Consider the following 13,726-nt stretch of genomic DNA (forward strand, 5'->3'; position numbering starts at 1 on the left):
TTCCTGACCTTTTCCTTGTACTATGATCATCTTCAGGTCCGCTGTCTGAACTTATACTACATTTTCTGGCCTTCCATATTTTTACTTCCTTCTGCCAATCTATAGGTCTGATATCTTGTCCCTTGTCTTGCACATTCAGCCAATGTTGGTATTTCCCTGTGGCCTGTCTTGCCCTTCCTATAATGGTGGCTTCCCTCCATTCACTAGTCCCTTCTGGCATGTACATCACTCTAGTCCCAACTTTCAGTAGTTGACCTTTGGGATAAATGGCCTTATCTTGATCTTCATTATCACTTGGTCCACTCTCAGTCAGCCCATTATCTGCCACAATCCTGTTGCTCGCAAAGGTCCGACATACGTGCATGCAAAGTACATGGTGCATCAGTGTCCATCATTTGTTCAGATTCAGTGCCAATAAGCCGCGAGGAATGTACTCTAATGGTTTGGTTGCCATGTTGCAAAATTACAGTTTTTGCCATCAGTGCCTATAACTTTTCCTGGGCCTCTTCATTCTTTCTGCCCTTCTCTTTTGTAATACACCATGTCCCTGGTATTAAAATTATTTTCTGATGGCCTGATAGGACAGCTTTGAGGATCCTGATTTTTTCTGAAACCTCCACCTTAATAAACGCTCTTCTCCCAGCATGCATGGCATTCAAATGTTCTGCAAAAATGGAACTAATTGTAGACCCCTCTAAAGCCAGAGAATGAACCCACATTACTGAAGGTATTTTCGGGTTCCTGCTATAAACTAATTGATAGAGGTTGTAGCTCCCAACCATTTGGGGCGTGTTTTTCGCATGTACTGCCCACACCAGAGCAGTTGTCAATTTACAATTTGGCTAGTCAGCTAAAATTTTTCAGAGCATTTCGTCAATCACGGTGTGATTTCCCTCACAAATCCCTTTACTAAAAAGGACTTTCTGCTGCAGTGTGCATTGCTACAATATTCAAATTTTCACACATACTCCCGAAATCATCATTGGCAAATTCTTCTCCATCATCAGTTAGAAACCTAGCCGGTGCTCCCAGTCCCATTCCTATCCACCTTTCCATTATCTTATCCACTATTAATTTATAGTAAAGGAAAAAAAGTACCATTGACAGACTGAATCTAGTCACTATGTCTAGTGTTAGGAGTGCTCCCATTTTTATTTGTTAAATTATGAGGATTTGTGCTTTCAAACTGAAAAGATTCCAATGATGCTGGAACTTTGTGCTTCTTTTTAAAAAGAGGTCATCAGAAGGTCTTTTGGACTGAGCTTGCAAACAACAGTTCCTGGAAGAATCAAGGAGCGCTAAAAACAAGCCCTCACTGGAAGGCACCTGTCTTCAGATAATTACCCAATAGTTTTTTTTGACTTGGGGGAAAAGATGTTTACCAAGAAGTGACAGGTCAAAATTTAAAGGAGTCAGGAGGCTGGACTCTTATGACATTGTTTTTGGTTTCGCTTTGGACAGGCAGTTGGGATAGGGACAATGGCTTGAAATGGAGTTGAAGAATCAACCTGCCAAGGACAAGCCCCAATTCAGCTTGTTCCAGCTCTTTGAAAAGCCTGCCACTCTTTCCATCTCTTTGAGAAGCAAGTGTAAGAAAATGCCTGAAACCCCTGTTGTTGCATTTTTCCTGGAAAGCCTGCCCAAACTGATCTTCAACGTCACCTGACAAGAACTGTTCTAGGAAGATCCCAGCGACAGCCATCTACGGGTATTTGGGACGCCAAACCAAAACAAAGGACATCTGACATCTTTCCATATCTTCTCTTTTTCCTCCAAGAATTAGCAAGTATCTGGCCAAAGTATTCTTTTTGTTCTTTTTTTTTGGTAATAGAGCTCTAAAGAGTAAATCTCAATTTTTTTTCAGTTAACCAGTGTGTATGTGTTTGTGTGTGCAACTAAGGTAAAAAGGGAACTTTTATATTTCAATCTGTGTGTTAATGCTTTGCATCGTTACTGGTCAAGGCTTGTTTTATAATAAACTTATTTTGTTATTTAAAGAAACCTGGTTGGTGTGTTTTATTCTGGGATAAAAATAGAGTCCATGATTGACTGTATCGGTGACTAAGAAAATAATTTAAATATATGTTGAGCTGTGGAGAAGCGGAACTAGAAAAATAGCACATTCCTCCCACCTCGGTCTTAACACTATGAAGTATAGAAGAAAAATGTTTTTGTCTTTATCCCATACCTTCAAGTCCATCGCTACGGTTTCATTAAAGTCCCTTGCAAATGGGAGACTCACTACCGGTCATGATGGCAGCCTCTTTTTTAAAAAAAAATACAGATAGCACATTTTTCACTGATATCCTCGGTAAGTTTAGTACAATCATTTATTACCCCTGCATCTTTTAACAGAACCTTGCACAGACTATTGATGTAGTTTTGAAATAATCTGCCTTTTCTCCTTTAAATCCCTACCCCTGGATGCCATTAATACCTCTTTAACATTCTACTTAGAGATGTTAGGTCTCATTAAAGGAATACAATAATGTCCTGACTGTGTAAGCTACAAATCTATAGATTTCCCAAAGACAAATCGCCTTATCATGTTCCACATCCAATTTCATTTGGGCCTTCTTCATAGACAACTTACTTAACAGCAAAACGTATTTCACTGGATACTACATCTGTACTAATAAAATGGTTTGCCCCTGTTATTTTACACAGAATTACCATTCTTTTTAGTGATTTCAACGTGCTCTCATCCCCAAACCTGAAACAGGTAGAATGGTCATATTCAGTCTTCCTTACTTAAAGATTCCATGCAACACTGACCAGTCCACTCCACATACTGTGGACATGCACCCACTGTCTAGTACTGCACAACTGAACGAATCTGCTACTAGGACACTCATTACCAGACTGAAGCTTCTCGTGACCAGTACAATTCCTTCTGATCAGTAGTGTCATCCTCATCTTCCAAACCTTGCACGTCATATGTCATCTCAAAAACCCTGTTATTCCTTTATGGACAATTCAACAAATAATGATACTTTGAGTCACATCTGAAACACCCACTGACCACCCCTGGGGTTCATTCTTCTGCCATATTCCTGCCATCTGTTATAGCTGCTAAAATGCGCCCTATCCTCAGTCTTTTTGAGATTCTTCTTTCGTATGGACTCCAGGCCCCACATTGGAACAGCCTCAAAATGCTGTTAACATTGTATCCTCCATCTTCACTGTCACCACTGAAAAGCCCATCTGTACCATAAAAGCAGCCAAAAATGAATGTTCTCCCAATTTTTTTTTTTAAAGGCTTCAAGTCATCTGATCAAAAAGCAGGTCTCTGTCCTCAAATTTAACTCCAGTTAAAACTACGATATCCAAGCACAATCCAACAATTTGATGGCAAGTGCTGACTTAGGAATTTCCAAGTAGAATCACTGTAATCTTGCATATAGTAAGTTAGACTCCATGATATATTCTTATATGGAAAAACCATCCATTTTTCTACATTTATCAAAGTCTGACCACAGGCATTCAATAAGTCATCTTTCATAAATTTTATCCATAAATTTTAAAGAGATTGTCCAAATGATGAGCCACTAGCTCAAAGAACACTTTGCACCTGATTTGGCTTCCGGCAGGAAGCAACAGTACAAGGGATATTCCTTGCTTTCTTTTTGGCAAAGACATAACCCGTGTCCGTAGAGCAACTTCATTTTTCCATTGATCACAAGATTCAGCTTCACAAAATAGCAGTGGAAAATCATTTCCCAACACCTTACACCCGATTTCGGTCTTCTTTCTTCAAAGAAAAACTCCAATTACAGTCTTTTCAAAAAAAAATTAACTCCAATTCTAATCGCCTGTCTGAAAATAAATCTTAGTCTCCAATCTTCACTTTTAGGCAGCCATCCTCTGCTACCAATGTTATAGAAACTTCCAAGCCTGTTTGTGAAGAAGACACTGAGACTAGGATGCTTTGGTGGAGACTGTTTATTGCTTGCCTCAGAGCTACTTCTCCACTCCTAACAACACCCAGGCAGTGCTGGCTGACTCTTCTTTATATAAAGATGAGTGCAATTAACTAATCAACACCCAATACCTGTTCACCCTATTACCTTCAACTACTAGGTATTTAACATTCGTTAACAGAACCTATTAGACACTAACACTGGGCACAAGCCCAAGGCCCGCTTCTTCAGAGTGTCCCTGGTGTTGAGTGAAGTAAAGGAGGCAGAAGATTCCCCCGCCACCCTGGTCTCCTTTTTGTGATAGCCCTCAACCTGTGCCCGCACCCCCAAAAAAGTCCAGCAAATCCCAGGGCAACATAAGGGAAACAGAGACTCAGCATCATAGGTTTCCACCCCTTTACCCTAGGGAATGCAAAGCACAGGAAATTTGGCACCATTTCTTCCTCTCTGTCTTTGCTCTTTGACTTAACTTTGCAGTTTGGCAATGATCCATCTCTTTATTTTATCTTTTTCTATTTTAAATTTTTCTTCTGAGCACTACCACACAGGTTTTTTTATTTCCCTACTCACCAGTGATTCTCTCTCCAGTCTCCCTCTTTGAGGTTTGATGCTTGAGGTGTAGTTGTACCCAATTTGCACAGAAATGCCCCTGCTAGGAACATAGGAGCAGGAGTAGGCCATTCAGCCCATCGAGCCTGCTCTGCCATTCAATACGATCATAGCTGATCATCCACTCAGTGCCTTTTTCCCACACAATCCCCATATCCCCTTATGTCATTTGTATTTAGAAATCTGTCAATCTCTGCTTTAAACATACACAATGACTGAGCTTCCACAGCCCTCTGGGGTAAAGAATTCCAAAGATTCACAACCCTCTGAGTAAAGAAATTTCTCCTCATCTCTGTCCATAGTGGCTTCCCCCTTATTTTGATATTGTGTCCCCTGGTTCTAGACTCTCCAACCAGGGGAAACATCTTGCCTGTATCTACCCTGTCTATCCCTTTAAGTATTTTGCAGGTTTCAATGAGATCACCTCTCATTATTTGAAACTCTAGAAAATAAAGGCCCAGTTGCCCCAATTTCTCTTCATAGGACAGTCCCGCCATCCCGGGAACAAGTCTGGTGAACCTTTGTTGCACTCCCTCAATGACAATAATATCCTTCCTAAGGGGACCAAAACTGCACACAGTACTTCAGGTGCCGTCTAACCAAGGTTCTATAAAATTGAAGCAAGACGTTGCTACTCCTGAATTCAAATCCTCTTGCGATAAAAGCTAACATACTTTTAGTCTTCCTAATTGCTTGCTGCACCTGCTGTTTTCTTTCAGTGATTTATTGACGAGGACACCCAGGTAGGTCCCTTTGTCCATCTACACTTTCTAATCTCTTACCATTTAAGAAATACTCTGCACATTTGTTCCTCCTACCAAAGTGGATAACCTCAAATTATTCCACATTATATTCCATCTGCCATGTTCTTGCCAAAAGAAGTCTTTCCAAATCCCCTTGATGTCGCTTTGCATCTTCCTCACAACACACATTCCCACCTAGTTTTGTGTCATCCGCGAGCTTGGAAATATTACATTTGGTCCCCACATCCAAATCATTGATATATATTGTGAACAGCTGGAGCCCAAGCACTGATTCCTGCGGTACCCCATTAGACACAGTCTGCCATTACATTTGGTCCCCTCATCCAAATCATTGATATATATTGTGAACAGCTGGAGCCCAAGCACTGATTCCTGCGGTACCCCATTAGACACAGTCTGCCAACTCGAGAATAACCCCTTTATTCCTACTCTCTGTTTTCTGCCTGTTAACCAATCCTTAATCCATGCCAGTATATTACCTCCTATCCCATGTGCTTTAATTTTGCTAACCAATTTCCTGTGGGGGACTTTATCAAAAGCCTTCTGTAAATCCAAGTATACCGCATCCATCGACTCCCCTTTATCAATTCTGTTAGTAACATCTTCAAAAACTCCAACAGATTCATCAAACATGATTTCCCATTCATAAATCCATGTTGACTATGCCCAATCAGATCATTATTATCCAAGTGCCCATTTATGACATCCTTTAGAATAGATTCTAGCACTTTCCCAATGACTGATGTAAGGCTAACAGGTCTGTACTTCCCTGTTTTCTCTCTCCCTCCCTTCTTAAATAGTGGGGTTGACATTTGCGACCTTCCAATCTGCAGGAACCACTCCAGAATCTATAGAATTTTGGAAGATGATCACCAATGCGTCTATTATCTCCATAGCTACTTCTTTCAACATTCTGGGTTGTAGAATATCAGGTCATGGGGACTTATCAACCTTTAGCCCCATTAATTTCTCCAATACAACCTTCTTACTAATACTAATTTCCTTCAATTCCTCATTCCCCCTAATCCCTTGGATCTCTAATTCTGGGAGATTTCTTGTATCTTCCTCAGTGAAGACAGACACAAAGTAATCATTTAGCTTCTCTGCCATTTCTCTATTCCCCATTATAAATTCTCCTGACTCTGCGGATATTGAAAATACTGTTTGAAATACTACACATTATCAGGCCTTCAAGTAATGATTCCAATGGATACGAATGTACTAGAAATGATTCTGTACAGTCAAAGAACAAAGAACAGTACAGCACAGCACAGGAACAGGCCATTCGGCCCTCCATGCCTGCGCCGATCTTGGTGCCTACCTAAACTAAAACCTTCTGCACTTCCGGGGACCGTATTCCTCTATTCCCATCCTATTCATGTATTAGTCAAGATGCCTCTTAAAAGTCGCTATCGTACCTGCTTGCCCCTACAGACTGAACTGGTGTGGACTGCCCCATTCCAGTCACATTCTCAGTCTAATGCCTCGTCTATGGCTTAATGTTAACCTTTATTTAACAAAGCCAGAGACTGAACAACCGTCTTAGACCATTGCATCCTAATATTTCAGAAGCAGTCAGTCAAGTCAGTCATTCTATACAGGACATCACAAGGTGTCACTTTTTAAAGTGTTCACATTCTGCCCTAAACAATCTATTTGTGTCAATAACTGAAACTGGTCTTCAAAGGAACAGTGTTGCCTTGCAAAACAAAAACTCTGTTGCAGTGATTATCTAAGTTTACAAGATTCCCCCATGACAGCAATGTTTCTGAATCTCAGTAAAGACTGGTCTAAACTGCCTAAGCTAGTCTTTGATCCAGGTTTATAAGTTGTTCTATTCAATGTTAAGCGTGTTTGATGATGGTTCAATTGACTGTAATGAATGTTGTTACTGTTCCTGTGAAACCTCAAAATGGAGTCATTGTCAAAGGGACATCGCTGACACTAACAATATTAGAAAAGCTGTGGTTTTAAATGTTGATTTCTGCTGCAATGTATGGCTTATTGGGCGATTCTTGAATAACAGAAAATTACCAATGCTCCATGCCAGGTCCTGCAATTGCTCTTTTCATTTAAATTTTGTCAATCATCTTAAAGTCGGGTATACCAGCGAAGATTGGACTGTGCTATCTCCAGTGATCTGTGACTACTACTTCCCAGTTTGTTCTGCAGAACTTAAGAATTGCCTTCAAACATCCTTATAGTGTTTTCATTGACCATCAGTTGTGTACATTGTTCAGTACTTTAGCAGGCTAGTGTTGTCCATTTGTATGTGCCTTCATCACCATAAACTATACGCAGCTTGTCTGGTCATTTGAGAACTTCTGTTTCTTATGTGATCATGCCACAATATATCGGAGTTCTCCAGGAAGCATCTGTGAACAGTCCATATCTCTCAGTTGTATAGAAGAATGGTAAGGACCATGGCTTGGTATGTCTTGATTTCCATCAACAGTTTCATGTGACACTTTTCAAACATGCAATCCTTCTGCCTTCAAATGCAACATATGCCTTTATCATACATTTCACACACTCATTGTTATGATGCAGCTGCAGTCATACCGCCAAGGCAGTGAACTGCTGATCTGTTTTCAGCTGTTGGCCGGCAACTTAATGCTAAGGTTCCTGTGATGTCACCAGGAGCAGAGTGAAACATCACCCCCATTTTGTCAAGGCTGAAGGAGGAGATGGCATATTCTAAATTGTCCACAAGAAATTGGAAGTCATGCTCAGACTAAGCCAGCAGGGCGTGGCTAACAGCAGACAGAAGTCTGTGAATGATTTCTTCACAAAGCTTTGCTCTTGCTCACAGATTCAGTTTGAATAAATTGCTACTTGTTCTGAAGCTGATGCAAATGCCAGGATTATCAAGAAGCTGTGGTGCATTCCACAAAATGGCTGTTTAAAATTCATAAAACCACTTTGCTTTGCTCCACTGCTAACTTGGAAAGCTTAACAGTCTCCACTGAGACTGGTGCTCTTTGGCAATGCTGACAAACTTGGCAGGCCATCTGGACTTTTCCAGGGTATTCCACGATGCTCACCTGTTCACTGTGTTGGGCATTTTTGTTAGGTCAACAAACATGGTGAACAAGCCTCGATTCTACTCTACAGCATTCTCCTGCGCTTGCTCAAGTGTGAAGATCAAGTCAGTGATGCTATGGTTAGTGTGGAAACCAAACTGACTCTTGAACAAAACATCTTCTAAGGCTGTCATAATGATCCCGTTCAAGAGTATTCTGACAAGCATCTTTCAGGTGATCATAAGAGAGCTAGCCACTATGGTTGGAATTTGACATGTCCCTCACACGTAGAGGATAATAAGCAGGATATCCATCAGACCTTATAGCATACCTGGTGTCCATCTTTATTTAACATCTTCTTTAGCTGTGAGATGATAATCGCAGCTGTACACTTCTGTGAGGATACCATCACTTCCAGGTGCCTTGCCATTCTGTACAACTTGTACAGTCTTTCTGATTCACCAACTAGTTGCTGCTTAATTTCATTGATCACTTGCTCTTTGACTTCTCATAGACAAGTCAAGACATGGATGGTATTTACCCAAAGAATCACAGAATCGTTACAGCACAGGAGGCTATTCGGCCCATCGTGTCTGCACTATCTCTCCAAAAGAGCAATTTACTCATTTCCACTCCCCCGCCTTCTCCCCATAACCATTAACAAAATTGCATTCTCAGAAGTCTCCCATTCCTGGAATTTTGTTGGTGAGTCACTGGGAAAATACAGGCATTTTACCATTTTTTGTTAAAAGAGGAATTTAACCCTCACAGTGTAATAGTGTATGGTACATATATCAGAGACTGTTATACTTTGGGTATAAATACATTGCACAAAGCTGTCCATACAGTATTCATTCATTAAATTAGCATTAATCTGAAATTTACAGAAAAAGAATAAAACACTTCAGAAAAGATTTTTTTTTTTTTAAACTGCAGTGCAATCTGCTGTTTAAAGTCAGGTAAGAGCTCCAATTTGAAGTCCATTAACATCACCCACTGGTTTTATCAATGAGTGCCTGCATTGAGAGAACATGGACAGCATCTGCTCAATCCTGGACACTGCTCAATCCTGGGCGGCACAGTGGCGCAGTGGTTAGCACCGCAGCCTCACAGCTGCAGGGACCCGGGTTCGATTCCGGGTACTGCCTGTGTGGAGTTTGCAAGTTCTCCCTGTGTCTGCGTGGGTTTTCTCCGGGTGCTCCGGTTTCCTCCCACAAGCCAAAAGACTTGCAGGTTGATAGGTAAATTGGCCATTATAAATTGTCACTAGTATAGGTAGGTGGTAGGGAAATATAGGGACAGGTGGGGATGTTTGGTAGGAATATGGGATTAGTGTAGGATTAGTATAAATGGGTGGTTGATGTTCGGCACGGACTCGGTGGGCTGAAGGGCCTGTTTCAGTGCTGTATCTCTAATCTAATCTAAAAGAAAGAAGCTGGTATTTGTTCCCAGTCTTTGCCTCATATTTCTGCATAAATTTGGCTAAATCTCATTCCAGTCCCGCGAACATCACAACAACATCACACTTCTCAGCCTCTGGGGAATATTCAACAGTCACATTTTGGAGGCAGGCATCACGGTGGGTGCGGTGGGTGGGGGGGGGGGGGGTGGTGGTAGGTAGTCTGCTAGCATTCCCTCCCTTCTTGCAACCAAGTGCCTTTACTTAGTACTTTTTCCTGGACAATCATGGGTGGTAACACAAATCCTACCTGTTTATAATCCAATAAATTAGAGCTTCAGTACACTGACACCATACAGTGAGACCAAATTGTATAAAAAAATCAATGTGTTCTATCAGATGTAGACTCTGCACCCATTTTTTTTTTTCATTTTCAACACTATATGATGCCTAAAATGAGGAGGGAACAGGCATTGTATCCCTCTACTGTCTCCACCCCCCTCCCCTCGCAGGTTAACTACCTGAAAGTCTGTACTGGTGACCAATGCAGATAGTTCAACTTTAATGGATCAGCAACTGCAGTCTCTGGGATCGAGGTTGCTATGCACCACTGAACCGCAAGCTTGTATCAAAACTTGTAACTACATTAAATATGTACTTTTGCTTCAGAGTCACCACTGCACTGGGAAGCAAGGGAAGGATACAAGCACACCCAGTGCCTCATGCACAGCAACCTTTCCATAAAGGAATTTTTACCAGATCTAAGAAGAACAAACCATCCTAAAATCTGCTACAATTAAAAACAATAATATTGTATCAACAAGGCATGCAATAATGTGAAAAAATATATTCATCACTATTGGAATTTCTATCTGCGGAAATATAATGAGAAATTACCCTTCATATAGAGAGAGATGTTTTATCTAAAAAAATTCAATCCTTATAAAAAAGTAGAATATCTTGCCTAAATAGCATGTTAATTTAAGATTATTTGCGATATATTGCTCCACAACACGTACACATCCTATATCCATAGGACGTTTTTAAATTGGTCTTCACTGCTGCGGATATATTTGTAGTAATGATACGATTAGATTGGGCGGCTAGTTTTTTCGGCTGGCACGGACACGACGGTCTGAATGGCCTCCTCCTGTGCCGTAATTTTTTCTCTGGTTCTATGGAACGCGCAACTGGAATGAGCAAATGACACCGGCACTAGGACCCCGTGCATCTTTCTTTCTGCAAAAATGCTTCTGACTCAGATTACGATTCCCCATAGATACAGAAACTTTGTAGCTCAAAAAAAAACCCTCTTGCACTTTTTGCACAGCGAACCTTACCCAGGCTGGAAGGCTCTTGTTTGTCCTCGTTTTGGTCACGGTCTCTTCGTTCTCCAGGAGGTAGAAGGCATCCCTCAGCTTGTTCTGCTTGCTCTCCCTCCGCATTTTCCAGCTCATCCACAGCATCAGCCCGAAAACCAGAAAGCTCACACTCAGCCTGAAGTAACCAGTCAGATAAATCAGCATGAGCCATAGGAGCGTTTTGCCGAACCGGGTTAACAGAGCCATCATGTCGGTGACGGTCAGGCTCGGAACTCTGGCTTCCTCAGGGGTCCCGCCAACTGAGATCGGCGCCCCCTCCTCGCGAGCGCTGGGCTTTCGATCCATGAAGTGATTTTTTTTTCCCCACAAGGAAAGGATTTTTTTTTAGAAGACAACAGAACAAACACAAAAAATTTGAAAAAAAATGTGGTCTAGATTCAGTAAAGAGCACTGCAAGTCATTTGAGCGCGAGCGGCTGGGGTTCCTCCCTAACTGCAGCAAACCGGGCTCGAGAGAATAACGAATCTTTCGGTCGCAAGTCGCTTCACTAAAAGTTACAGAGTCGCACTTGGGTAGGAAGAATCGCGCTCCAATGCCACCCCGCCCACCGCCTGTCAGTAGCAAGAAGTGAAATCGAGAGCTCCTCGCTCTCTCTTATAGCCCTTTGCTAGAGGGCGTTGCTGGCGTCTGCATCCTGAAGAAATTCTTTACTCAAGACTCACTTCTTTTGTTTAGGAACTTTGGATGTCACTGCAAATCCCAAATCCATTCATAATCACACTTCTCCCCTCAACTCAGCCAAAAGAAGTCTAGGAAAATATATTTAATTCATACTGTATCTGCGCAGTTTGATCGGGACGGTGACTTATCAGTTTTGGGTTTTTGGTGTCTGAAAGTTCGGTCCCAAATTGCAAACCGGACCCGAGCATAACGAAAGAGCCAGGCCAAATCTCCGGCCTTCACATTCACACGACTGGAAAAACTTCCGTCACATCCGTTCACTCTCTCGCAATTTTTTTTAAAAATAAAAGGACCATCGTGCTCCTAAACGTGTTTATGTTATTTTTAAAAACTAGCCAGCAATTTATCAGACGCAGCCCGCGGAACGATGACATCAGATACAAAACTTACGTTAAAGATCACAACACATACCTCAAAAGGCCGCCTTTACGGTCATCACAAGTTACCAAGAGGATTTATTTATTACGGATTCATTGTGAAACATTACTGAGGATTTTAAGGTTTTTGCACACTTACAGACAGTTGTGAACATCCGATAAATGGAATGACACAAGCATCAAAGGTGACAGCAAAGTTTTAGACCTGATTCAAGGAGAAAATATGGAAAATTCATGCACTAACATAATCCGAATCTGGAGCATTCTAAACAGGGGAGTGACGGCTCCAACAGTGAATAGAATTTTGAAAGCTGGGATGTCTGGTATCAAAAGGTTGTTGTTTCTAAGTTCTACATTGGTATAGTCACTGGGTCTACGACACAGATGGTGACCGTCTTTAGTTTGCAAGGAAGAACAAATTTGAAAACTCCAGGCAACCTGAATTGTTCTTTTTTTTGGGTTGTGTCATTTAGATCTAACTCACTTTAAAACGGCCTTCTCCACGTTTCTTCCTATTTTGTCACCATGATGACAGGTGATAGCCAGCTTTCTGTTGGTAGAATAACAGCAGCAGTAGTAATTTTTTCATCTTACTATAATGGTGGATCTGCATCCGGTCTAAGTGGCCCTCATCCAATTACCTGGATGGTCTAGTGATGCCAGAGTACAAGTGAGAATACAATATTTCCTGATGCTATAGGGGAATTTATATAGCACCTTTCATGACCACCGGACATCTCAAAGCATTTTACAGGCAATGAAGTACTTTTGAAGTATGGTCACTGTTATAATGTAGGAAATGCAGCAACCAATTTGCACACAGTAGGAGGAAAATTTGAAGCTGTTATTAATGCCCAAATTAACCATCAGACTGAAAGTTCAGGCTGAATCCTTTAGTACCGTTTTGGTATGGCTATTCCACTAATAAGCTTGTTCCCAGGACACATTATTTGAAACTCTGCTCTCAAATACTTTGGCAATTTATTTGACAATGCCATAGAACTTTCCAAAGCCCATCAGGGTCTGGCATCATCTCATGTTAACTTTTCATTTGGTCTTCTACCAAAGTTACAATCATGGTTCACATGGTCCAGTAGCATAGTGGTTATATTACTGGACCAGTATCCAGAGGCCTAGACTAATGATCTGGGGATGTGGCAGCTGGTGAATTTAAATTCAGTTAATTAAATAAATCTGGATTAAAAAGCTAATCTCAGTAATGGTGACCATGAAACTAATTTGTTGGAAAACCCCAACCGGTTCACTAATGCCCTTTAGGAAAGGAAATCTGCCATCTCTGGCCTATATCCAACTCCAGACCCACAGCATGTGGTTAACCCTTAACTGCCCTTTGAAATGGCCTAACAAGACACTCAGCTATCACCATCTTCTAAAGGGCACTAACTGCTGGCTTTGCTAGTGATGTCAACATCCTATGAATGGATAAAACAAAAAAAGGTCCTTCTCAAATCACTTTGTGCTTGGCTTGATGGCTGAATGTTTGCCTCTGTGGCTATATTCTGTTTTCCACTCTGTTTCTTCTCATATTCAATCCACATCCAACCCTATTG

The 13,726-nt window shown here is 41.3% G+C and overlaps 1 protein-coding gene across 3 annotated transcripts in view; it reads right to left on the minus strand.

Annotated features, from left to right (window-relative positions):
- Positions 1–12,012, minus strand: part of esyt1a (extended synaptotagmin-like protein 1a) — a 155,199-nt gene extending 143,187 nt beyond the window's left edge. For all 3 annotated transcript variants that reach the window (XR_010971233.1, XM_068024551.1, XM_068024550.1), the window contains exon 1: positions 11,056–12,012. Coding sequence is in view for 2 of the 3 variants with exons in the window: in XM_068024551.1 (XP_067880652.1) it covers positions 11,056–11,382 (327 nt within the window). In the remaining variant the exon portion in view is untranslated. The remainder of the gene's footprint in view (positions 1–11,055) is intronic.
- Positions 12,013–13,726: the final 1,714 nt, after the last annotated feature.

Source organism: Heterodontus francisci, chromosome X, assembly GCF_036365525.1.
Source record: "Heterodontus francisci isolate sHetFra1 chromosome X, sHetFra1.hap1, whole genome shotgun sequence".
Lineage (NCBI taxonomy): Eukaryota > Metazoa > Chordata > Chondrichthyes > Heterodontiformes > Heterodontidae > Heterodontus > Heterodontus francisci.